The 25,096-nt window shown below is 38.0% G+C and overlaps 1 protein-coding gene across 4 annotated transcripts in view; it reads left to right on the top strand.

Moving 5' to 3' along the window:
- MYO16 (myosin XVI) overlaps positions 1-25,096 on the top strand; it is a 568,549-nt gene that overhangs the window by 496,934 nt on the left and 46,519 nt on the right. For all 4 annotated transcript variants that reach the window (XM_005304985.5, XM_065581026.1, XM_042844168.2 and 1 more), the window contains exons 29-32: positions 9,552-9,648; positions 15,332-15,578; positions 17,451-17,752; positions 19,575-20,774. In XM_005304985.5, the coding sequence (XP_005305042.2) occupies positions 9,552-9,648; positions 15,332-15,578; positions 17,451-17,752; positions 19,575-20,774 (1,846 nt within the window). The remainder of the gene's footprint in view (positions 1-9,551; positions 9,649-15,331; positions 15,579-17,450; positions 17,753-19,574; positions 20,775-25,096) is intronic.

Genomic DNA, 25,096 nt, shown 5'->3' with positions numbered 1-25,096 from the left:
TCTGGTTATCTATCTCCTTCCTAATGGTTCCTATCATTCTATTAGCTTTTTTGACTGCTGCTGCACAATGAGCAGATGTTTTCAGAGAACTATCCAAAGTGTCTCCAAGTGCTTTTTCTTGAAGGATAACAGCTAGTTTTGACCACATCATTTTGTATGTAAAGTTGGGATTATGTTTTCCAATGTACATTACTTTGCATTTATCCACACAGAACTTCTTCGGCTGTTTTGTTGCCCAGTCACCCAATTTAGTGAGATCCCTTTGTAACTGTTCACAGTCAGCTTTGGACTTAACTATCTTGAGTAGTTTTATATCATCTGCAAACTTTGCCTCCTCACTGTTTATTCCCTTTTCCAGATCATTTATGAATATGTTGAACAGCACTGGTCCCACTATAGATCTGTAGGGGACCCAGCTATTTACTTTTCTCCACTGTGAAAATTGACTGTTTATTCCTGCCCTTTGTTTCCTGTCTTTTTTAACCTCTTATCTCATGACTTCTTACTTTGCTCAAGAAGCTTTGTTGAGGCATCTTGTCAAAGGTTTTCTGAAAATCCAAGTATACTACATCGACTGGATCACCCTTTTCCACATACTTGTTGAAACCTTCAAAAAATTCTAATGGATTTGTGAGACATGATTTCTCTTTACAAAAGCCATGTTAACTTTTCCCAACCAAACAGTGTTCATCCATGTGTCTGATAATTCTGTTCTTTACTATAGTTTCAACCAGTTTGCCTGGTATTGAAGTTAGGCTTACCAGTTTGTAATTGCCAGGATCGCCTCTGAAGCCTTTTTTTTCTTCTAAATCTGCATTACATTAGCTAACCTTCAGTCATCTGGTACAGAGGTGGAGTTAAGCGACAGGTTACGCATTTCATATCTGAGTTCCTTTGGAACGCTTGGGTGAATACCACCTGGTCCTAATGACTTATTACTATTTAATTTATCAATTTGTTCCAAAACCTCTGCTATTGACCTAAGTCTGGGACAGTTCCTCAGATTTGTCACCTAAAAAGAATGGCTCAGGTGTCGGAATCTCCCTCACCTACTCTGCAGCAAAGGCTGATGCAAAGAATTCATTTAGCTTCTCGGCAATGCGCTTGTTGTCTTCCTTAAGTGCTCCTTTAGAGCTCAGATGTCCAGTGCCCCACTGTTTGGCAGGCTTCCTGCTTTCTGATGTACTTAAAAAAATTGTTGATCGTTTTTGTGTCTTTAGCTAGTTCTTCTTCAAATTCTTTCTTGGCCTGCCTTATACCTCTACACTTGACTTGCAGAGTGTATGTTCCTTTCAGTTTTCCTCGATCAGATTTTACCTCCAATTTTTAAAGGATGGCTTTTTGCTGCTACCCACCTCCTTTATTCTGCCACAGTGGCTTTTTTTTTTAATTGGGGTATACATTTGGTTTGAGTCTCTATTATGGTGTTTTTAAATAGTTTCAATGCAGTTTGCAGGCATTTTATTCTTGTGACTTTTCCTTTTAATTTCTCTTTTTTCCATTTATTTATCCCTGGCCAGCCCTATTGACTGCCTGGCCTGAGCCAACCTGCTCCAGGAATGGCAAGCACTACTGCATCCCACCCTCCCAACAGTCTGCTGGAGGAACCCAAGGAGTAAATTGGACCCTTATTTTGCCAACTAAAAAATTATTTGCATTGTGTGACATAAATGGACACAAACAAACATGTTAGTCACAGTCTCCTTGGACTGCGAGATCTTTAAGGGATGGGTCTTTAATTTTCACCTAGGTGTGCACATGTGCTCTTACTCTCTATCTTCTGAACTCTGTTCCTAGGTTCCTATTTTTAACTTTTTGCTTCTTGAACATGTTTCTGTTCTGTTCCTTCCTTCTTTTTTCCTCTCTTCCTTATATATCTGTTTAAGACCTAAAGACTTGAAAGCTCTTTATTTGTTTTATATTGCGCATGTGTTTAAATCTGAGCCCATATCTTTGTCCAGGCCGATCTCTTTGCTTCAGAGATTGTTTTCTCTGATTACATGTCTCCTGATCCTTTGCTCCACAGCCAAGCTTTTGCAATCCTCCTCTTTTAGCCTACGTTCTCCTCTACATACTTCTCATTCCCTCTAGCCCTCTTTATCTCTTTCCTCCTATGCAGCACATGCCTTTGTAGTTGTTATTTTATATATCTGGCTTTGTCTTCCAGGCTTTCAGCTCCCAACTGTTGCTGCTATTGCTGTCTCTCATTGTCTGTATGTCTGTCTCAACACACATACATATTTTTTCTTTTTGGTCCTTCTGCATATTTCTAGCATTTTCAAATAACAGAGCTGTCAGTCTATTTTGTAGCAGTTGTAATTATTGGGGCTGCTCAGTGCTGAAGTAAACCAAACCCTCAAAGTGCCAGTAGCACACCAGGTTCAGAGGTAAACACAGTAGGTGCTTCAACAGCTAGGCCTTTTAGGCACTAGCCCTGGTGTGTCCCAATAACCCCTCCGACACATGTAAGTGAAAGGGTACTTTACTAAGGCTGGCAGGAAAGGGAAAGTTTGCAAGTAACCTAGGTACAGGGGCTTACGCAGTTAGAATTTAAAGTAAGCAATAGTGATTCTTGTTTAGGTCCATGGGCAGTCCAATCAAGAGTCAGGACTCTTCAGGCCTGGTGCCTGGAGTTCCCTCTCCAGTTCAGTCTCCATTCTAGCAAATAGGATCTTGCAGATTTCCAGGCCAAGCTCAGTTAGCGCCCCACAAGTCCCATAGAGACCTGCGCCCAGCTGTAATATCCGGCAGTGAAAACCTGTTCTGCATTCAGGTCCTAGGGGTCCCTCAGTGCCTCCAGCTTCTCTGTATCTTCTGGCACACCATGCAGCAGCCACTTCTCAACAAACCCCAGCCATTTCCTGGTTCAGGACCTTTCTCCTTACCTGGAGAGAGGAAATGGAAGTGCAGCAAAGAGGGGATGCTCTAAAGCCCCAATTCTTGAGACACTAACACATGCTTATTGTTATTTATGTGAGCATGGATCTACTCATGTGCCTTAAGCTAAGTGCATACATAAGCATTTGCAGAATTGACGTCTTATTTGGTTCATGCCAGAATCAGAGGTCATTAGTATGCCAGAGACAATGGAACAAGGCCTTAAAAATGTGTAAGTAAAAGCTCATAAATAAAGCAGAAAGTTAGTGCTTTTACAAATAATAGTTCAGTTCTTATATCTGTGCCCTGTAACTGTGAATGTCATTATAATGATTTTATATACATTAATACCACAAAAAGACAAATTTTACAATAGCTTTAGGTTTTTTTTCACATTTCATTAATGTACTATGAAAATGTGTGTCATGTAAAATATCTTTATATTATAACTGTCTGTCTTTTCTAGGTAGCTATTTTGAAAGTACTGCCAGAAACACACAGCACTCCCACAAATTGCCTTTTTTAAACTAAAGAACAGCTTCACAGATTCCCTTGACACCTATTAAGTATGATCTAATACTGCCTTTATACCACCTACACTCCATCTCAGCAACCATTCCGTAATTTTGAATGTCTGTACTTTTGCATCCTACACCTTTTCTTTAAAAAAATAGCAGTAATTGAAGCTTTGGTAGTCATCAATGACAATTTTACTTAATCTTTAAGAATGTATCATTTTGAAAAATAACATTAAAACCCTTATGATTTTCTAATTAAAATAACTATGACTATAATTCACAGATGGTTTACTTTTACAGGAGTCTGAATGACATTAAAATTTCAACCTCAGATGAGAGCATTTTGTAGTCCTGAAAGTATTGAGAAGTGAGTGTCTTGGTAGTAGAACATTTTAACCTTTCCCACCCCCCTTGACAAGCAAGAAATATTATGTGATTAGAGAGAAGACCAAAATGAAGACAGGCTGTAGTCTCAAAAACTGTTTTTATGAGACACATAACTGATGTATGAAATCCAAACATTTTCATTATTCTCCCTTTCAAGGAGCATCAACATTATACATTGTGGAGTGAGTATAGATGTTCTAGGTTAACTTCAGAAGATTCATTTCAAAGGTAGATCTATACAAAGCTCAATTAATACTAAAGTAATCTAATGTCTCATGCCAATTTCTCTAACGATAGATGTTGTTTAAAGGTGTACTGTCAGTAGAGCTGTCACGTGTTGGAAAAAATCATAAATAGTGTTTACGCAAATTTAAAAATGAATTTGCTTCAGTCATGATTGTGTTCCTTTTGGGTTCACTTATAAAGCTCCATAAGCTTCTTTGAGCTTCCCATCTAATTATAAACTCATCCACTCCAGGAATATATGCAATACTGTGTTTCTTATGAGACTAAGTGCAACTAACCAACAAATTTCATATATAAAGAGTTTTAAATTTTCAAAGTGGATTTTTCATGTTCAATCCAAAGGCTAAAAGAAAAATGCAAAACCAAAAATGTGTTGAATAAATACAAGTGATGTACAAATTTGAGGAAGCTTTAGTCCGCTCATTCAGTCAAACATTTGCATGCAGAAAAAGAGAGAAAATCATTTAGCATCAGCTGTTTGTAATACTCGTCTTTTCAACAAAAATATATCCACTAAAGTGAAAATGCTAAACACAGGAAAGTGTCTATAGTTTTGCATTATTATTTTAAATATTTTGGTAGTTAGGATGTCATGGTACATGTACATGATAATTTAAAATATATAATCCCCGCCCAGAGGACTTTATAGCAGCATGGAAACAGACATGAAAAGAGTGAAAGAAAGATGCTTAGAGGGTGGTTAGGAAGAAGAATTGTGTGGAGCTATGTGGGGAATATGCAGAAATCAGAGCAGGCACACAACTGTGCAGAGCCTTGAAACTGAGAATGAAAAGCTTCAATTTGATACAGAAGGCTAATGGAAACCTTAGAAAAGAAGGTAAAAAGAGGAAGTAACATAATCAGAGTAGAAGAAAAAGATTAGTTTAATTGATGTCATCATGCCCAACACTGGGGCCTCTGAGAACCACTCTAATACAAATAATAAATAATTATAATAATACTAACAGAAGGATTTTGGATGAGTGGAGTAAAGTAGTGAGGAGCAGGGAGACCAGAGAGAAGGGGGTTGCAGTAGTCAAGACAAGAAATGAGAACAGCATAGCAAACGTGTTAGCCATAGGGATAGAGAAGAAAAGAACAGGGTTTTTTCTGGGCGGGGGAGGGTTGGAGGGGGAAGTTTGAAAAGTTGATGATTGAGAGCTTAGTGACAACCCATAGACCTTAGTGACAAACTTGATGTGGTGGGAGAAGTCAAGAGAGGAATCTAATATCACAGCAAAATTTTGGATGTGTGTGTCAGGAAGGAAGATGGAATTTTCAGCAGTGAGGATGAAGAGAGGAATTTGGGATGATTTTCCTGGGGAAATAAGGGGAGTTATTTGTTGGTACATTCACTTGACCTTGAAGCAGGGAATCCAAGAGTAGATGCCTGAAGGACAGAGATGAAAATCTAAACAAAGGTAGAGAGACTGGGGGCGGAAAGAGATATGTGGGAATCAGTGGCATAGAGATGATAGTTGAAGCCATGATAACATTTGAGGTTATCCAGAAAATAGTAGAGAAAAAAGGAGGAGGAGACCTGAGGACAGAGCCCTAAGGAAAGGCAGCAGAGACTGGGCAAGGAGTGATGGAGAAACCAAAAGAGACACTAAAGGAGCAAGTCAGAGAATTAAGAGAACCAGGCAGGTATAGAATGGTGAAAGTTTGGGGAGGAGGGAGAGATCAACTGTGCAAAGTCAGCTGATAAATCAAGAAGGATAACCCCATAGAGGAATGGCCCCATAGACTACAGTATAAAGAGGTCACTAGAGACCTTGGTGAGATCTTTTTGGCTAAGTAAGGAAGTGGTGGTTGTATTTCTTTGACTCAAGGAAAGGGCATAGTCTTGCTTGTATAAGCAAGTATACTTGTATAGTAAAAGGCAGGGAGAAATGATTCTGCAAATTCTATTGCAAGATAAAAGTAATTTTATTCCACTTTGTGAAAGGAATAACTATTCCAGAATAAAATCGCTTGTATTCTGCAATAGAGTGTCCACATGGGAGAATTATTCCAAAATAGCTATAGTGGAATAATTATTCCATAATAGCTATGCTGAAGAATTTCCCCATGTAGACAAGGCCTAAGATTCTCTGTAGGTTTCTACTAAAGCAAGTTTAGTGAAATGTAGTTCCCACCTCCCTCAAAAGGCTTAATTTACTATGATGATTGTGCACGAGAATGAAATAGAAATTTTAGAAAAGAGTCTTTGCATCTTTATATATGATAGATATATATATAAATAAGAAACTTTATATCCTCAAATCAGAATTTAGATAACTCACCTATCATTTTCATCTGCAAAATTTGGGAGTTAAATTACTGAAGGCCACTTTGAACATTTGGTCCAAAACATCAATCTACATGAAGTCACAGGAATGGAAGAATGCCCTAAACCATTTCTGAATTTGGTTTTAAGTTTCTAGACTTGATTTATATTTCATAGTTTAGCATAGTTCATTATTATCGGTGGCATATATCTGCCAGTAGTGGTCAGATAGAAAAGAGTTAGTTGAAGAAAGTGTGCACATTTCCTTGCTAATTCCTGTGTCTCAGATTTATACTACAAGTAGATATTGTACAAAGTGTCACACCAATTTGCTGCCAAAAATGGTGAGCAATTTCAAAAAAGAAAGACAGTACACTAAGTGAAGTAATAAACATTGAGCAACCATCCTCTGTAACTTTCTGGGAACGCAACAAAAATAATAAAACAAAACAAATGAATAGCTAGATGGTATCTACAGCATGAAGAGTGAAGCTTGACAATTTTGGCCCTCCCTTTCCCACAACACACACACAAACCAAAGCAAGCAACATAGTGTAAGTTAATGAAACCACCACAACTGTAAATTTGGTTTTGTGAATGTCATATTCTTCCAGATATTTAGGAATTTTTACAGGAAATATCATACCGGATCTTACCATTGGTCCCTCTTGTACAGTATCTTATTCCCAACAATAGCTAATACTGGGTGTCTCAGAGGCAATTATAAAACTCCCATAATGCAGTTACTTGTTTATTGATATATGGAGGTGGGAGAGGAGAGGAAATTTATTCTTGACCCAACTAATGAAAGTAGCTGGAATGTTTGGTAGGCACGCAGGAGGCAAGTTGATTAGCGAGAATAGCACTTTTATTAACTACAAAAGTAGCTATCTAAATAAAAGAATTAACAAAGTCTTTCGCAGAAAAACATTATGTATCTTCTCACTAGCAAAATCATTCCCATGCCTTCCAACATCAAGAGCACTGGTAGTCATAATTATTTTCCTATCTGGTGAATTTTGTTGTCCAAACCACCTACACTTTACAGAAATGTAGTTTGTATTTTGGAAGATCTGAAATTTGAGACTTCCAATTTTAAATTTGAATAATCTCATTATAACAGTAAGTAGCCACACATATAGGTCTCACTTGTCAGTTAAGCCTGTGGCCAGAATAATGTGTAGTATAATAGCATAAGGGCTGGAGGGAAACAATCCCCCCACCAGACTTGGGCGTGGAAACAGAACTGCTCTATAGCTGCTGCTTTTGTCTAACTGTAAAATACAGTCCTAGAGATGTAACCATCTCTCCTTTGGCCCATACCTAACCCTCCACAAGGGGTGCAGACTTCACTGTGTTGTGTCTCTGAATCCTGCCACTCATTCTTCACACAGCAGAACTGTACTCTTTCATCTGCATTCTCTATGCCTGCAGAAGAAATGAGCAAAACTTCACACACACACACCCCACATAGACCGATAGTTATGAGCTGAATCACACACATGTTGGAATGGGGTGGGGAATCTTTACTTTCATCTCCAAAAGTCCAGGCTGCTAAGAGATAACATAAAAGAGAATCTCTCTATGATCTTTGGTAGAGTTTCTCTCTCTCTCTCTCTCTCTCTCTTTTTGTTTTGTTGTTGTTTTTTTTGGCCAGATTTAGAGGACCTAATGCAAAGCCCATTGAAGTCAAATAGAGTTTTGAGTTTACAAGCTGGTATCTGGCCCTGTGGCTACATGTACAATAGCAACTTTTACAAGTGTAATTCACCACTAGTGCAGCTTTACCACCAGTAGCAGTGCTGGAAGCTTCACGTGGACATAGGGTTGCCAGTCCTTCAGGATTGTCCTGGAGTCTCCAGGAATTAAAGATTATCTTTCATTAAAGATTATGTCATGTGATGAAACCTCCAGGAATATGTCCAACCAAAATTGGCAACCCTATGTGGATAGGGCACTGGCATTTTGTGCTTCTAAGTGACTAATGCTGCAGCCAATGGAACTGCACAAATGGTGAATTATCGCTACAAAGCTTGTTAGTACGGGCAAGGCCTAGAGGTGAGACAATCAAAAACTGTTAAATTAGTTTGGCATCCAATTCAGAAGAGTGTTATGGTGCAAATTCTGCCAATATATTAGCCAATCATTTTTGGCCTAAATGATTCCTGTTTGGAAAGCACTTTGGGACCCTTCAGTATGAAAAGTGCAATATAAATGTAAGGTTTTATTAATATTTCTTATTATACGAGTTGGTTAAAGAGGGTTACAATACATGGGAGATTTGAAACTGTAGGTTTGTTTCATCATTGCATACTGACATTTCTTTACTTTGGTTTTAGCCATGTCCAGCACTGAATCATTGCTTAAATTATTTAATCAGAGGTTTGCATATGCTTTTATTAACTGACTGTAGATTTTACTGAAATCAAACAGCGGTATAGTATTATGTTAATTCTGTAACCTCGGCTGCGTATATGGGGTATTCTGAAGAAAGCACAACATAAGTTGCAATATCTTCTGTGTTTTATCAGCTTATGATGATTTGAGCTTTTTTTGTCCATTTGTACAAAGGTTATTTTTTCTAATTCTGCTGTCAGTCACACAAAGGCATCCCCACAGAAAATATTTTCAAGGGGGCTCCATTGGTGTAACAGAGCAGAACCAGGCCTGTAGGCTACAAGCAAGTAAAATTTGGAATAATTTGAGCAATTATTGCCAGACTTGTACAAATTAATCAACACACCTATTAACCATACAGGTGAGTAGCAATCCCAGCAGCAAAAAGAGCTATGTTCTTCATTGTTAAGCATAGCTCACTGCGTGCTTGTTTCTTCTTTACAATTCTAAGTAGCAAATAAATGCTTCTTCCACAAAAATCTTGAGAAGAAAATAGCACATGAGAGCAACTCTTACTTAATCAATACTCCCATTTTCTCAGTATTCACTGTTTGTAAAGACACAGGTTTTTGAAGGCAGCTAGAAAGAAATGTCTTTGAAAGTTGTGCATAAAAAGAACTGCTAAGGATTTTTTGTATTGTCTATGCATGTTCGGAAAGTTTCAAAAGCAAGGTGTTTCCTTGTGGCCTTATAAATGGAAGGGAAAAACACCAAATACAGGTATTGTGACATATATTATGTTTCTGATCTCGTCTCAACCGTTTGCTAGATGCTTTATGTATGATCATTATTTATCTATAATCATCTTGCCCTTTTTTTTCTTGATGGTAAAGGTTTCTCTGCTATTTGTATTTTAGATAGGAGTCCAAAAAGTGTTTCTAAAGTACTGGCAAGCTGACCATCTCAATGATTTGTGCCTTCAGCTGCAGAGGAAAATTATAACTTGTCAAAAAGGTAACAATTACAGAACAAATATTTCTGAACTATAATTTTTGTACATTGAGTGCAAGAACATTTTGTGGTATGGGAGTTTTCTCTTCCTTGATTAGTTATTGTATTTGACACATTTCCAAACAATTCCACCTCCAGCTAACTGACTATACAGATTTTTAGAAGTCCAGACTAACATTGTTAACAAATGCACCTTTTGTCTGACAAACCCAGTTTCAGTTCTAGTTGTTGGCTGCAATTAAAACTAAATGCCCCTCTATCATTCCTTTTTCACCAGTGCGTCTTGTTTTTTAAAGAACAGACTATATTTCTAGGATTTGAGAGTTTTTAATATCACTCTTAATTCCCCACTATATAACAAATAAAGTATAGAAGATGCAAACTTTTTAAATATTTGCATATATCTTACATCCATAAAACAGCTATTTTAATGCTACTAATTTAGGGTGTTGGTTGTCTTTATTTTGTTCTCATTTGCGGTATCTTGCTTATTTTCTTTTGGCTTGTTTTTTTTTCTCTTTGACTTTTATGTTGGTGTCTTTACTAAGGTCATTTTGACATTTTTGGCACACTTTTTAAGGAGATACTATCCACTGTCTCCTGATTTCCTGTAGTTTCTGTTCTATTTCCCATCAGAATCTCAAATAACCATTTCAAAAGTGAATATTGCTTTGTATAAAACAGCTTCCTTCACACTATACATTATTTATTTAGTTGGCTTGTAGCAGCAACAATTCACATTAACACTTTTTAAAAAAGCTGACTCAATAGACAGACGTACGTCTTGATTTTACAGTTGTCACGTAGTTGGTTAAAAAATGTCCTGGATATATATATTTTTTAAAACTGTCAATTTAATGATCTGTTCTTCACTAAATGGGGGTTGTAGAGAGAAAGCAGGGGAAAGAGAGAGAACACTTGAAGCAAGGGGAACAAAGTCATCTGTGTGGAAATAATAATAGGAATTAATAATGTTTCAGATTTTGGAGGATGGTAGTTTACACAGGTCCCCATTCAACAAGGTATTGAAGCACATGTCTAACTTGAAATGCAATTAGCCCCATTGCCTCCACACATTTATCTGCACTAGAAAAGCAAAACTGATTCATCCTGCTTTCCCTCTCGTGCTGACTACCAACAGAAGTTGACAATCTTCACCTTCTTGCAACAGAAGTTGACAATCTTCACCTTCTTGCATCTAGTTTAAACTCAATGACCATTAATATTCCACTTCACCACAAACCAGGCCTTCCTCAGCTGCCATAACACCAAGGTTTACATGACATCTGCAAAGTTTAATCCTAAGTAAGGAGGATAAATGCTTCCTTAACTTCCCACAAAATTCAGTTTCTCGGCTTCTTGTTTCCAGCCTCTGGATTTGACTTCCATTTAAAAATTCACTTTCTCAGGAACAGTATTTAGAAAGCTCTCACCTATTGTGGGGCAGATTTTGCCTGTCTTTACACAGGTGTGGGAAGTCTGAGGAAGCTGATGGAGTAAGGAACATTCCTGTCCCACACATGGCTTGAGTAAGGCCCAGGCAGACTTCCCCCATCCATGCATCGGCCTGCAAAGTAAGCAGTACTCCACAAATAGGTGTAGTTGCAAGTATGTAACAACAGCAAGCCCAGGAGCTTTGAGAGGTTTGGAATGCCTTCTGATTCTCCCCAAAAAGCAGTATGACTCAACATGACCTTACATAACCCATTCTACCCCTAGAATAAATGGATTGCACCGAGTCTATTGACAGCAACACAAGGGGTAGGGTACTCTTAGGCTGATGGACATCAGTCTTGTACTTCAAGCCAGAGATCTTTTGAAGCTAAAGACATGTCTTTTTCTTTATGACATATTGATTAAGGGCATAATGCAGTGGCATCAAATACCAGTCATGACATTAGATTGTCCAGAATAGACTCACATCTGTAGATCAGGGCAATCTCTAATAGGTAATCTATTCTTGAAATGGATAAAATGAAGTTTTACATTTATTTATTCAAATATAGTCATTGTGCCTATCTCAAATTCAAAGCACAGTAAAAAATGTATATCATTTTCATAAAATAATATAACAGGACACCTCAGAGTTCTCCAAAAGAAAAACAGCCCTCATACAAAAATCTTATCGATCCCAAACATCATCATCCATCCAAACCTTTCCAGTCATCCCCTCAGTAATTTTCCACCCTGCCTTCAACAAAATCCTGAGAAAACAGGTAAGTCTTTCATCATGTGTTGATAGGTCATCAAGCCCAGACTGTAGTGGAGAAAGGAGGGAAGCAACTTAAAGAGCCAAGTATACCTCCCTGAAAATTGCCTACGAGACCCATCCCACCTAAACCAGGAGCTGTGAGCTCAAATACGTCAGATTATCACAACCTCTGTAGTATCCATGGGTGTACAAGTTCGGCAGCTACCCAGGAACAGTTCTGATCATTCTGAATCAACTAGAGAACTGATTGGGGGACTGAGGGAAAAGCTAATTTTCCTGAAGTTCTTCCATCACAATCCAGCCAAAGTATGAATTAATTTATCTGTGTATAGAAGCCAAATCCACAACCTTCCACAATTTCCACAACACCAATCTTTGTACCAAAGGGAACCCTAAAGAATCAGGTACACCTCTGGCTTTGGGAGTGGCCAACATAAATGAGGAAAGCAGTGCAGTAAGGACTACATTATGAACAGCAGAGCCTGCCAAAAGATGACACTTCCATTTAGCTTCCATTGGAGGTTTCAAAATTTGTTTTCATTGTGCACTGGAATGAAAACAAAAACTCTCAAATATTTTAATGAAGACAGAATTTTGTTGAAATGTCCATTTTTGGATTGAAACCAGAGCTGTTCAATTCAGGAAGTTTGTGGGAGGCGGTGTATGTGTGTGTGGAGAAAGTCTTTCTCTCTCAGTCTTCTCAATGAACTTAGTCGAAGTGGGTATTCACCCACGAAAGCTTATGCTCCAATACTTTTGTTAGTCTATAAGGTGCCACAAGACTCTTTGTCGCTTTTTAGTCAAAACCGATACATCTCTGCCTCAATTAAACTGCATATGTCATCAAAAATATTATGACCAGTTTTAATGACCAGCATATCAATGTCAGTGTCCCGTCCTCTGTCAGTCCTGCTAACAATCATAATGTAGATTTATCCAGCACATATATATTTCTTATCCTCTGCCATTGGTTCACTTTTGCTTTATTTATCTTTAAAAAAATAAAACAAAAATATCTAAAACAAAGATAAAAAGGTCTCAGAGCTTTAGAAATATATTGTTTTCTTCAAGGTGATTTAGGATTTTCTGCTTAAATGTTTAGCAAATATGCCATTTGCTCTGAAAATATATTTCAGAAAGTACAGCAGGTGAAGGAACAATTCTATATGATTAAGCTCTTTCAATATTGTGTATTTGAGAGCAGTGAACTCTCCTAGATTATGTTCTGTGCATGTATTCATTACCTCCTCAACACCAGCATTTTATGAGTTCAGATTCAGTAATGTGTGCGTCAAATATGAAGCCTCTCATAAAATTGTCAAAAGGAAAATGCACTATTAATTTCCTTTTGAACTAAATAAGGTTAGTGCATTAATGTTTCTGATGTTAAAGAAGTCAACTTTTATTATAAAATGTGGTTAGAGAGATTGAGACACAGTTGGCTACAATAATGGAAATGTAAATCCTCAAATTCCTCCATTATAAACATGCTTGAAATAGATAAGACTGGGTGAATTCAAACCCCAGTGAATTTTGGACACAGAGAATATTGGTATATTCACATTAACCTTTCCTACATTTCAAGCAATTAAACACTGAGCATCCAAATCTGATTATAAATATATAAACAAGGACAAGGAAGGTGATAACAAATATCTTATGTTGCGCTCAGCTTTATCCTCTTTATTTTATTCAGTAACATTTTACATTCCTGGAAGACATTTTTCCTTTAGATTAGTTCAGCATGACTGTTTTCTTTTTCATTTTACATTACAGCATTCCTAAGAGCTAAATACTCAGTTGTGCAATTAAAAAAAAAGCTGTATGCTTTTTAGATTTTTGGCAGGTCTTTATCTGAAAACTTTAATATCAAATTTTTCATTGTTTTGATGTTTTTTTCCCTTGAACTCAAACAACATTGAATAAAGGCAGTCGTCAAATTTTGCTCACCTTAGTCATAGGAATATTTCCATTGGCTGTAATGGGACTAACTACATGAATGAGTGAGATTTGGCTCAATGTGGATATTTGTTCTTACTAGATGGAAGTCAAAGTAATAAAATCACCTAAATATTTCTGGCATCAGTTAAATAGTCCTAAAACAGCTTCCCAGTGGGACACACTGCACTTCTAACCCTGGAAAAAGACAATACAAGTGATTTTAATTTGTGACATTTTCATGAATAGAAAAAACTATATTTGGTGATTGTAGGGGTGCATTACATTTAAATATATTTATTTTATTTCATTTTTTCTCCCTGAATCCTTTACATTTTTACTAAGGTGAACTAATGCACATGATTTTGCAGACAGAAGAACTTATGAAATAATCCCAAACACTTTTTTAAATTCTCCAAAACATTTGTGAAATTGTTTCTTGTAAATTATGACATATATGTAGAATATACATGGTGGTGGTGTAGTATGAACATTTTATTAACATAATTTAAGATGACTTGTATAACTCACCTATGGCTTCATCACTCATGTGTAATGTGATTGTCCCAAACTCATGCAAATAGACCTTTATACACACTACGCTATCTGTTCCCTGTACTGTATGTGTATATGCACAATTTGATTTAGAATAAAATGTCAACCAACAAACTCTGAGCATTCTGTTCATTATTTAAAATTACAAGTAAAGTACAATACAATTAGCTCACTCTTCCTACTAAGCCACAGCACATATTTGATTATTACTGCCCCAATAGATAGGTCAATAACTCTATCCACCCACCTCTTTTGAAACAACATATATCTAAAATAACAATTGTATGCAGGTGTCCATATGAAAAACTCCAGTATTCAAAGGATGATACTGTTATATTACAAAGAATGTAAATATACATTCTTTATAATACATGGAACCCAGAGACTCTTTCCCCTTCTACAGTTTTTATTAATCTCTTGGCATAGGTTGGGAGACTAAGAGTTTAATTTTTGTACATAATAAGGAGAGAAAAATTGAATGGATATAAGAATAGGCTATCATCTCTTTTACAATCGGACATGTACCAACATTCTTTCCCACTAAGAGGAAGTTGACAAACTGTACATTCTATCATACAGAAAATTAGCACATTGTGAGCCAAATTATGTTTTAAATTTATGCCATAATATTATCCTCTCACGCTCCCTAGCAGAGACGTAAGCTTCATAGTGTGATATAAGCAAGGGGAGAAAAATTGCCAGTGAAACTAAATACTGAGTACTGGTAACTCAAACTGGTAAATGAGTTTATTACTATGCCTCAGTTTAGGCATTGTTATTAGTGAGCAAAAAATGCATATTGTCCATTTTGGTATGCAATTGGTAGAGAGAGCCTAATATTTCTTTCTCCTTTTATAAAGGATATTGCTAGATATTTATTCACACTATCCATTTTACAGCTGAATGCACAATAATATTAAGTTATTCATTGTTGAATTCTATCTCTCATTGGTCTATATCTTTTTTCTTCCATTATGGCAGTTGTAAGAGGATTTCTAGCTCGCCAGCGTTTGCTACAGAAGATGAGCATCAAACAGCAAGAGGTCACATCAATCAAAGACTTTCTGCAGAATGCAGAGGATATGGGGCTGAAAGCATATGATGCTTTGGTCATTCAGAATGCTTCTGACATTGCTCGGGAAAATGACCGGCTCCGCAATGAAATGAATGCTGCTTACCGTAGGGAAAAGTTAGAGGTTAGAAACAGGCAAGAAGAAGCCCCCAAAAGGTAAGGAGAGAAAGCAACTTCTCTAACTGTAGGAATCAGTTTTCCTAAAGTTCTCAGTGCAGTCCATGCTAGTCATGGCAGTAATAATGCTCATATGTAAACTTGACTCCGGCTTCTTTAAATGTATGCTCAAATGACTCTTGGGTCTTCATTAAATACTTTTCTTGTTTGTAAAGCCATATCAAGTAATTAATTCTAGCTGCATAAAGCAACAATATAAAAGATATCTGATTCAGGAGGCACCAGCACATACAATAACTATTGTTAAAATCTCTAAGACATTTTAGCATTTAAAAATAAATAGCGTTTCAGTATAAGTGAAATAGATTTTTAGTGAGTTTTTAATAAATACTTATAATAATTAATAATAATAACTCTATCTTAGAAAATTCAACTGGATGCGTGCCAAGATAACAGGAACAGCTATGCAGGCATAAAAAAAACAGTGAAGTCCAGACTGAGAAATGTGCCTAATAGACAGATTGCCAAGAGGATCTTTTCTTCTCATTTAAAAAATCGCTTAATGTTTAGCATTAATTGGAAGTTTAATGAACCTATTCTAGCAAATCTAGCAAATATTCTAGCATCCATTCCTGTAGGTTAAGTACAGATACCTACATGGAGAGGTGGTTTTTGTAATATAAACTTATTATCTGTGTCTATAACTCACTGATCATAGGAATGTTTATTTTTCCACAGGAGCTTGATTCCAGCTCATTGTATCTTATCAGAAACAGCTTCCCCTGGCCTCCAGTGCCTCTGTCAGATGATTTTTATTGAAGTAAAAATGAGAGTGGGTCTGTTTAATTAGCTTCAGATATCCCAGTGATTACATACTGAAGGAAATGCCTTTGTAGGAAAGACTGTAATTAAACATTACACTGAAAACAAATTATCCACTGAGCACCAAGCTTTCATCTTGAGCTATTTCATGTACTACATGGGCAGCTGGCTATATCCTGTAGTTGAATCCAGCTCTGCTGGTGATCTGCCATGCAGAAATACAATTATAAAAACAAATGCTGGAGGGCTTGTTTGTAAAGTTATTGTACTACCATCTTTTAGTTAGTACAGTACATTGCTACACTGTATTACAAGGCTGGTTTTAGACATCTGGAAGGTGTCTTCAGTTACTTTTAATTTAAGTAACTCTTTCTTTTTAAGGTTGAAGAAATTTGGTGTGTGTGGAGGGGGGGTCTCATTTTCACCAGCTTGTTGGAATCAAACTAGCAACATTATTTTCCAATATATATTGGAAACTACTGAGATTTTAAGTACAATCACTACAATAAGTTAGAAAAATCCACAATTGTGCTCAAAATGATAATAATGGAAAGCTTAAACAAGAAGACTTGTGTTGGTGTATAGGTAGGATATAACACAAAGCCAAATTCATCCCTTAAAAGGTCACAATATTTTAAAGATTTGGATTTCATAAGTAGAATTTATAGTTGTTGGTTTTTTTTAGAAAACAGTGATAAAAGCTCAGCATTTGCTGCCTCAGTAATTTTCTATTAAAATGCATTTCCCAGAAATTGTCATTCAGATTGAAATCCTAGCTTTTGACTGTGCTTAACAATCAAAGTGTGAACAATTCAGTCAATGAATGTCTGATAAACAATATGAAAGTCCTTGAGGAAAGCTGTATTTGGGTGAAAAAGATCCAGTGTCCTGTTTTATCATAAAACAGGAAATGGAAGAATGCTAGCAGCTTGATCTGGATTTGTTTGTCAGAAGATTACTACACACACCCTCTAGGCACAGCAGGGGTGTTGGAAGATTGTTTACCAAAAGGCCGTTGTTATGTTTGCATGAACAGGTTCATTGTTATCATTTGAATAATGCATCTGGGCATCTTTTCTGTGTTTTCAGAGTTGAAGACAGGGGTGGGAAGGTCTCTGAGGACAGCTTTGCCGGCTGCCGAACGCCTAAGCATTTTCATTCCAGTTCTGTGCCTGTCCCCATGGCAGTGGATGGCTTGGTACATTCTGTGGCTGGATCATCCATCAGATCCCCCTCCCTGTACTCTGTGTTCAGCATGGATGATAGCCTGCCATCACCAAGGAAACAGCCTCCTCCCAAACCAAAGAGGGACCCCAACACACGACTGAGCGCTTCATACGAGGCTGTTAGCGCTTGCCTGTCGGCAGCTTCTAAGGAAACAGCTAATGAAGGTTAGGCAGAAAGGGACTAACCCTCACAAACATTGATCTTTTGACTTTGAATCTTTAAAATGTTTTCAGAGGCCTTCATAAAGTCTTGTTTCCTTAGAATATCTTCAGTGGCAATAAATAAAATTGCCAACTTATCAGTAATTCCAACTAAATCAGTAAATAACTATTCATTTGTTCTAATTTCCTAGTTTGTCAACAACAAAAACTTATTTACAGAGTTCTCCCTGGAGTTAAGTGAGCTGTGTCAATTTTAGCCATTTATTTCACTTTTAAACAGTGAATCTTTGACAGCTAACGTAGAACATTTTGAATGTTGAATTTTACTAGGTTAGATCTAAATTATCTACTCTTTCTCTCCACATTAATATGAAGGCACAAGAATAAACCACACCAGAGATAGCGGCACTTGAGTTGCGAGTTAAGTGAATTATATGAGAATTCACATGTGGTGAACTTGGAGGTAATGGTACACAGATCATACTGAAATAGAATGAAAGTCCAAAAATGTTTCAAAGCATTACAGTGTGTAAACTGTAATTTTGATTAAAGTAGTCCTGCCCCCTCACCGTCCTTCAAATTAAAGAGGAAGAAATGCTTTTCGCTCTCACTTGTTAAGCCTGAGTAATCAGATTTTGCCTAGAGGCTAGCAGATCCTTCCTTTGCTGCAGTCAGGGTGGGAAATAATATACAACCACTCTGTAGCCACTCGTATGGTGGCTAGAGGCCCTGCATATCCTCTTTGCTTGATAATTTAGGTTGATGTGTCTATGTCAGATGTATTTCCATCTTTCCTATCCTTCTTCTGGCCCATCCACCCCTGAAACCGCTCTTTGTGCTCCAGAGGGGAGAGAAGCATTTAAGGGATGGAGAGTTCCAGTCCATGCTCGAGGCTTTCTATCCCAGTTCAGTGAAACTGCAGCAGTTGCACAGTGTTTGGGCCTTCTGTGTCCAGCAGCGCTAGGGAGGAATAATATACCTACAATCAAATGGTTCTTTGAAATAAAGACATTTTTTTCTTATGTTAATGGTAGTGTATATGTACTAATTTATAAGTCACCTGGCATCTTTGAAGGTGCATGGGCTAAATAAATGTGAAATTATTGGACCAGATTCTTTACTGTACCCAAGTTCTGATGGGAATGACAGATTGGAGGTCTGTCCAAAGAGTCAGCTATAGCTCCCTGATTCTCTACTCCAAGTGGTGTCTGGGGCTACTCTAGCTGGTGATAGCTAGTCAGGGTTCTAAGGGATCAATTACCAGCTGCGGATAGCCCCTGGCATGCCATCTACTTCCACTCTTCCCTTCCTGCACCAGAGGCTGTGGGGAGGGTAACTACAATCTGGTTATGCCAGTTCTAAACCCTTCGAGAGAATGTCCTCCAGGCTGTAGGACTTCATGGCAGGGACCTTGTGTGTGGTTTCTACTTCCTTTGTGCTGCTTCCCTCCCTCGTGCATTAGCCAGCAAAAATGGGCAAACCCAGTGGACACTGCACATTCCTGCAGAGCACCGCTCATTGAATGACTGATCTGTTCAGGTATTTCTGATTCTCACCCTTTGAAGACTAACTTTAGTACTACTGATAGCAAGGCAAGATTCCATCTCTTCACCTCCAATGATAGAGGCCAGTGGTTTTTGAAGCAGAAAGTCCTGAGTCTTATTTCTTACTCCATATGCGTGCAGGTTAGCTTTTGACCAGAGCTCATTACAGTACCTTGAATCCTATCCAATGAAGGTTTAAGTACAAAACTTTTGTAAGACATTATCTTGCAGAAGACTCAAGACCTTGATCTGTTGTTAATATATATATATTTCCATTTCAGTATTGACCCGACCAAGGCCACACAGTGATGACTATAGCACCATGAAAAAGATTCCTCCCAGAAAGCCAAAAAGAAGCCCCAACACAAAGCTCAGTGGCTCTTATGAAGAGATATCTGGCCAAAAGCCTGGGGATGTGAAACATTCAAACGTAGTATCTAAAACAGGTGGTCATGACATTATGACAATACAAAGAGCAGCTTCTGCTGATGGACCACATCACAGCACGTTGAGTTTGTGTATGTCACAGGAAGAGGAGGAAACTGAGCCGGTGTATATTGAAATGGTAGGGAATGCTATGATGAATAGTTCTGCTGAACCAGAAAGCCCAGACCAAGGAGAGTCTGTTTATGAAGAGATGAAATATTTTTTACCGGAAGAAGGCAGCAATGGTAATGGAATGGTTCCATTAGTGACCGGATCTCCTCCGCTGTTGTTTGAGAGCAAAAACTCTGTACCAGCTGAAGAACTTGATGCAAATAATCAAGCAGCCTTGGGCTATAAAGACTCTTGTGACATTCCAGCCCCTTTCCCAAACTTGCTTCCCCATAGGCCCCCACTTCTTGTGTTTCCTCCAACCCCTGTAACATGCTCACCTGCTTCTGATGAATCACCCCTAACACCACTAGAAGTGAAAAAGCTTCCCGTCTTGGAAACCAATCTAAAATACCCGGTGCAGTCAGAGGGTTCAAGTCCTCTATCCCCACAGTATTCCAAAAACCAGAAAGGGGAGAATGAAAGGCCTTCATCCCCAGGTTTGGCTGTATTTAATGTTTCAAGCAAAGTATCTCCTCCTTCAACTCCTCCTCCTCCTCTCCCTCCCCCGCCTCCTCCTATGCCCCCGTCTATTTCCTATCGACCTTCCTCACATTTTACTTTCCCCCCAGAGACTTGTGCTACTTTTCTGGCTAATACAGGGAAAACAGGAACAAACTCAGATCCATCAAAAGTACCTCAGAGACCAAATCCTGTTCAAGTTGGAGGTTCATCTTCCCCATTCCCCAAGCTGCCTTACTCCCCAGTAAAGGTGGCAAGAGCTGAGCACAGGAAATCAAACTCCAACTCATCATCTCCACTTCCATACAGCCCTACAAACTCAAGACCCTTGACCAGTCCCCTTGATGAGTTAACTAGCTTGTTCAACTCAGGACGGAGCATGCTTCGAAAGTCCGCAGCAGGAAGAAAGATTAGGGAGCCTGAAGGTAAGCTTGATGGGAATACTTCACCTTACTGTGTGTTCTCTCTGCACACACTCAGTTGACAATATCTGTATCTCAATATTTGTGCCAGTGCTTTTGGTTGTGGTATTAAATTTAAAAGTGAACTGAAAAGCACTGATAAGTAAATGTTTTAATCTCTTCTATCATACTGTCAGCACTGCACCTTCACCAACTATGCCTGCCTCCAGCATCCACTTCCCCCACAAATGTCCTCATGCTTTCTTCCACACTCATCCTTATGCGGTGAATACACTCCCTTTGTTCCATCAGCTCCCTCTCCAAGTCCCACTCTGCCACCACAAACATGAACTCTGCTAACTGATGATGGCTAAGGTAGGCTAGGTAATGATTTTTGCCTTGGGGCTGTCTGAGATATCTGATGCTTTTTTTATTCATATAGTACAAAAGCAAAGGGGGGAAATTTATATATATATTTGTGTTTCCCGCTGTCTTGTCCTTCATGTGCCACTTATCCTCTTGAATGTAAGCTCTTTGTGGCACAGATATTGTCTACCTTTGTGTTTGTACAACACCTAGCATAATGGGATCCCATTCCTGATGGAGGCACTGGGAAGTATGGCAATATAGGTATTTAATAATAATAAATAGATTATTTTAAGATCCCAACTATTAAGAGAATATATGTATAGAGTTAAATTACAAAAATACTTACATTCTAAAAGACCACAAACAGATCTACAAATTACTCAGCATAGCATCTCTGGAGTACCAGTATGTTCTTTTCAATTTGTTGACTAACTGCCAGACTGACGTACGTGTGTTTGTGTGTGTGTGTGTGTGTGTGTGTGTGTGTGCATTCACGTATGTGAGAGAAAGAGAATGTGTTCACTGGAACTGTTCTTCAGAAGTACTACAGTCAAGAGAATCTCCATGTTTTTCACTTTCACAACTTTTTGCAGAAAAGGCCTGTTTTAAAGCAAAATAATGTGAAAATAAAACATTATGCCCATCTCTTCAACCACCTGTAAAAGAAACTATTCATAGCTCAGATTCAAAGAAATGTAAAAAATCCATACACAACCCCAAGTTGTGATGCATGGTACTTTGCTAATTCTTTGTGGGCTGTTTTAAGGTATTCCTTCCAGCTCAGGTACAGTGAAACCCCGCTATATTGCGATGTTTGGGGTCCAAAAAATTACATTGCGCTAAATGCGGGGTCGCAGTATAGCGGGGTTTCAAGCCCGTCAGTGGTCCCCAAGGTGGTGCATTGATGTGCTCCACCTAGTGCCTAGTGCCCAGCAGGGGAGAGAAGCTGCGGTCCCGCGCCTGCCGGGGACAGTGAGCTCCGGCACCCACAGCCCTGGAGCTTTCTGTCCCCGGCAGGCACGGGGCCACGGCTCCTCTTGAAGCCGGAGAGGAGCCGCGGCCCTGCGCCTGCTGGGGACAGAGGACAACAGGGCTGCGGGCGCCGGTGCTCTCTTTCCCCGGCAGGCGCGGGACCGCAGCTTCTCTCCCCTGCCTGGCAATAGGCGGGGGCACATCAATGTCCCGGCAGCCATCATGGCGTTGGGGACCACTGGTACAGTTCATACAGTACTGTATTACTGTGTGTCTTAAAAGGGGGCCAAATTGTGATCACATTATATGCGATTTCGCGTTATGGCGGGGCGCCTTATTGCAGGGTTTGACTGTACCTATTTTATAACAGTCATTGGCTATGTTGCTTCCTCAATAAACAGTTATAAATATGGAACATTATCCTGAAATCACAAAGGGAAGATAGGTTTTTTTAATGCTTACTTTGCTATTGCTCCAGTTTCACAGAGAAACTGTCCCACAAAATAAAACAACTTGTGTCAGAAGTAGATAAATTAGAAACCAATGGCCTATTTTTATAAAATATATATCTTGTAGTTGTGAGAAATCGGGGAATAAAAATGCAGAAAATATATTAGCAGATTATACAGTTCCTCAAGTTTTCTCTGAAATGTCTACTTTTCATCTACTAGTCAGTTCTTACACTACAAATTTAAATGTTTTTCTTCACATTCCAATAGTTTAAACAAAATGACTAGATAGTACATCATATGAAGATGAGTTTACAATGTCAATTCAGTGGCAATATCTTGACTGCAAAATTGTATTTTGTATATTTCAGTAGGTTAGCTGTATCGTACAGAATATTTACTTTAATTTGAAGACTTCAGTTCAGAGTTTCATTATTACATTTTCATGAAGACACGAGTTTGGATAATGCAATCATGTTTCTCCATTTAGAAGAATTTAAGACTCCAATCTAATACAAGAGGGGTTGCAATGAAACACACGCACGCACGCACGCACACCCTAATTGATGACCAGGCTTTCAGATTGCAGAGCAAAGTCCATTGTACCTGATGCAATTGAGCAGAAGCTTGCTACTTTACATACATAGTTTTGAGACCATAATATTTTACAGATCCTTATTCAGTCATTCACCTTGTGCAAGGAGCAAAAGGTTTAAGATTTTTTGTTAATTTGTTATTATTGTACAGAATAGTGAAGCTACAGATTGGTGTGCGTGCAGATTATGAATTTTTAGAGTTCATCTTGATGTCAGCAGTTACTTTAGCTATATTAATAATGCAGTTGGCAAGTCTTCTAATGTCTGATTCAAAAGTGGAGTCTGGTCATCTGGTTTAATGTTACTTTTTAAATTTAATAACAACCACGTACTTTTTTTTTTTTTGGTATGTAATGCACTATATACAGCAGTTTCTCTCCATATAAAAGCAGTGTGCCAGCTGTCCTTCTTGGACAGTCCTAGTCTGTGGGGAGTGTCAACAGTTTGTTTAATACCAGAATCTGTTAATTTAAAATCCAGGATTATTGAATGTATGATCCTCTTTTCCATCTCTGAACCCATATCTGGCCCAGTAATTAGCTTTGTTTGTGTAAATATTGATGGCATATTTAAATTGGGTCTGATTTCCTACTTTCAAACATAATGAAAAACGATGTATCGGTGGCTTGATTATCCTCTCATTTTTTGTATATTGTATTCTCTATGAGCACAGCTCCATTGACTCCTGTGGGGTTAGTTTATGCGGATATAATAGAGCAGAATCAAACTAAATTAGGGGATATTAAGTAAATATATTTAGGAATTTTCATTAAAGTGGACATCACAGACTCTTTACACACATTTGACAAAATACATTGAAAATATTTTGGCTTTTTTTCATATAAGAAGAGCAAATTTAATTGGTTTCTCTCACCATTATGTCTTTGGCTCAGAAGTGGTTGTTAGATTGGAAGTGGAAGTGCGTTCTCAATGCACCTAAGCACTTCCCTTTTAGTGCAGCACGGTAGGCCCACTTCAACAGAGACTGCAAATTGGCTTTTATGATCCACACAAAAGGTTGTCTCAGGTTTAGAGATTTCTACAAACTCATTTTTCATTACCTGTGATCAAAAGATGGAGATCAGCTCAGGTATCCTGTGATCCGAGGCTAGTGTATCAACTAAGCCTACCATCTAGCAGCTCTGAATTTACCTTTCACATGGAAAATATTGGACTCCTAAATATTTCATCAAGACAGCACTAAGTATGAAAGATCAAAGTTCAAGGAAGATATACCATACAATTTAAAATCAATATTTTATTAGATAAAAGCTGCTGCATAAATTTAAGTGCAGTTATATATAAATTGTTACATATAAATTGTTGATGAGAAAAAGGATCTATTGCATCAAAGAAACACAGACAAATATACACAGTGTGTTTTTACGGCTCACATTTTAGTTTACTGCACATCTATAGTTCATTTCTCTTGTAACAGCGGTTATAAATATTACCTTTCATTTAACCTCTGGTGCATTTTAATAAGATAGTAACATAAGGAAGTGGATTGCTTTATGCAAAATTTGAAGTGTTATATTGGAAAATGCATAACTTCTTGGCTTGTCTAGTATTTTTATAATATCTTATTCTGTCTAGTGTATTTTAAGCTCTTGCAAGATTCCTCTCTTTCCCCAGATTCTCTTTATTTGAAATGGTTTATCTATAGTAGGTGATGCCATGTGTGCATGAAAATTAAAAGGTTTGTCCAGAACAGTGCTCTTCAGTTTACTACTATGTGATTCTCTTCACTGAAGAGAGTATAATCCAGTCAATGACTTTATCTCAAAATAGAGGGTGAAATTCAGGCCTTTTTGAAGTCAAAGGACATAAGAACGGCCGTTGCTGTTAATTGCTGGCACATGATGGCATATATCACATTGGTAGATGTGCAGGTGAACGAGCCCCTGCTGATATATGCCATCATGTGCCAGCAATGCCCCTCTGCCATGTACATTGGCCA

The sequence above is a fragment of the Chrysemys picta genome, chromosome 1 (genome assembly GCF_011386835.1).
Source record: "Chrysemys picta bellii isolate R12L10 chromosome 1, ASM1138683v2, whole genome shotgun sequence".
Lineage (NCBI taxonomy): Eukaryota > Metazoa > Chordata > Testudines > Emydidae > Chrysemys > Chrysemys picta.
Note: the sequence above shows the minus strand (reverse complement) of the source record. Positions and strands in the feature narration are given on the sequence as shown.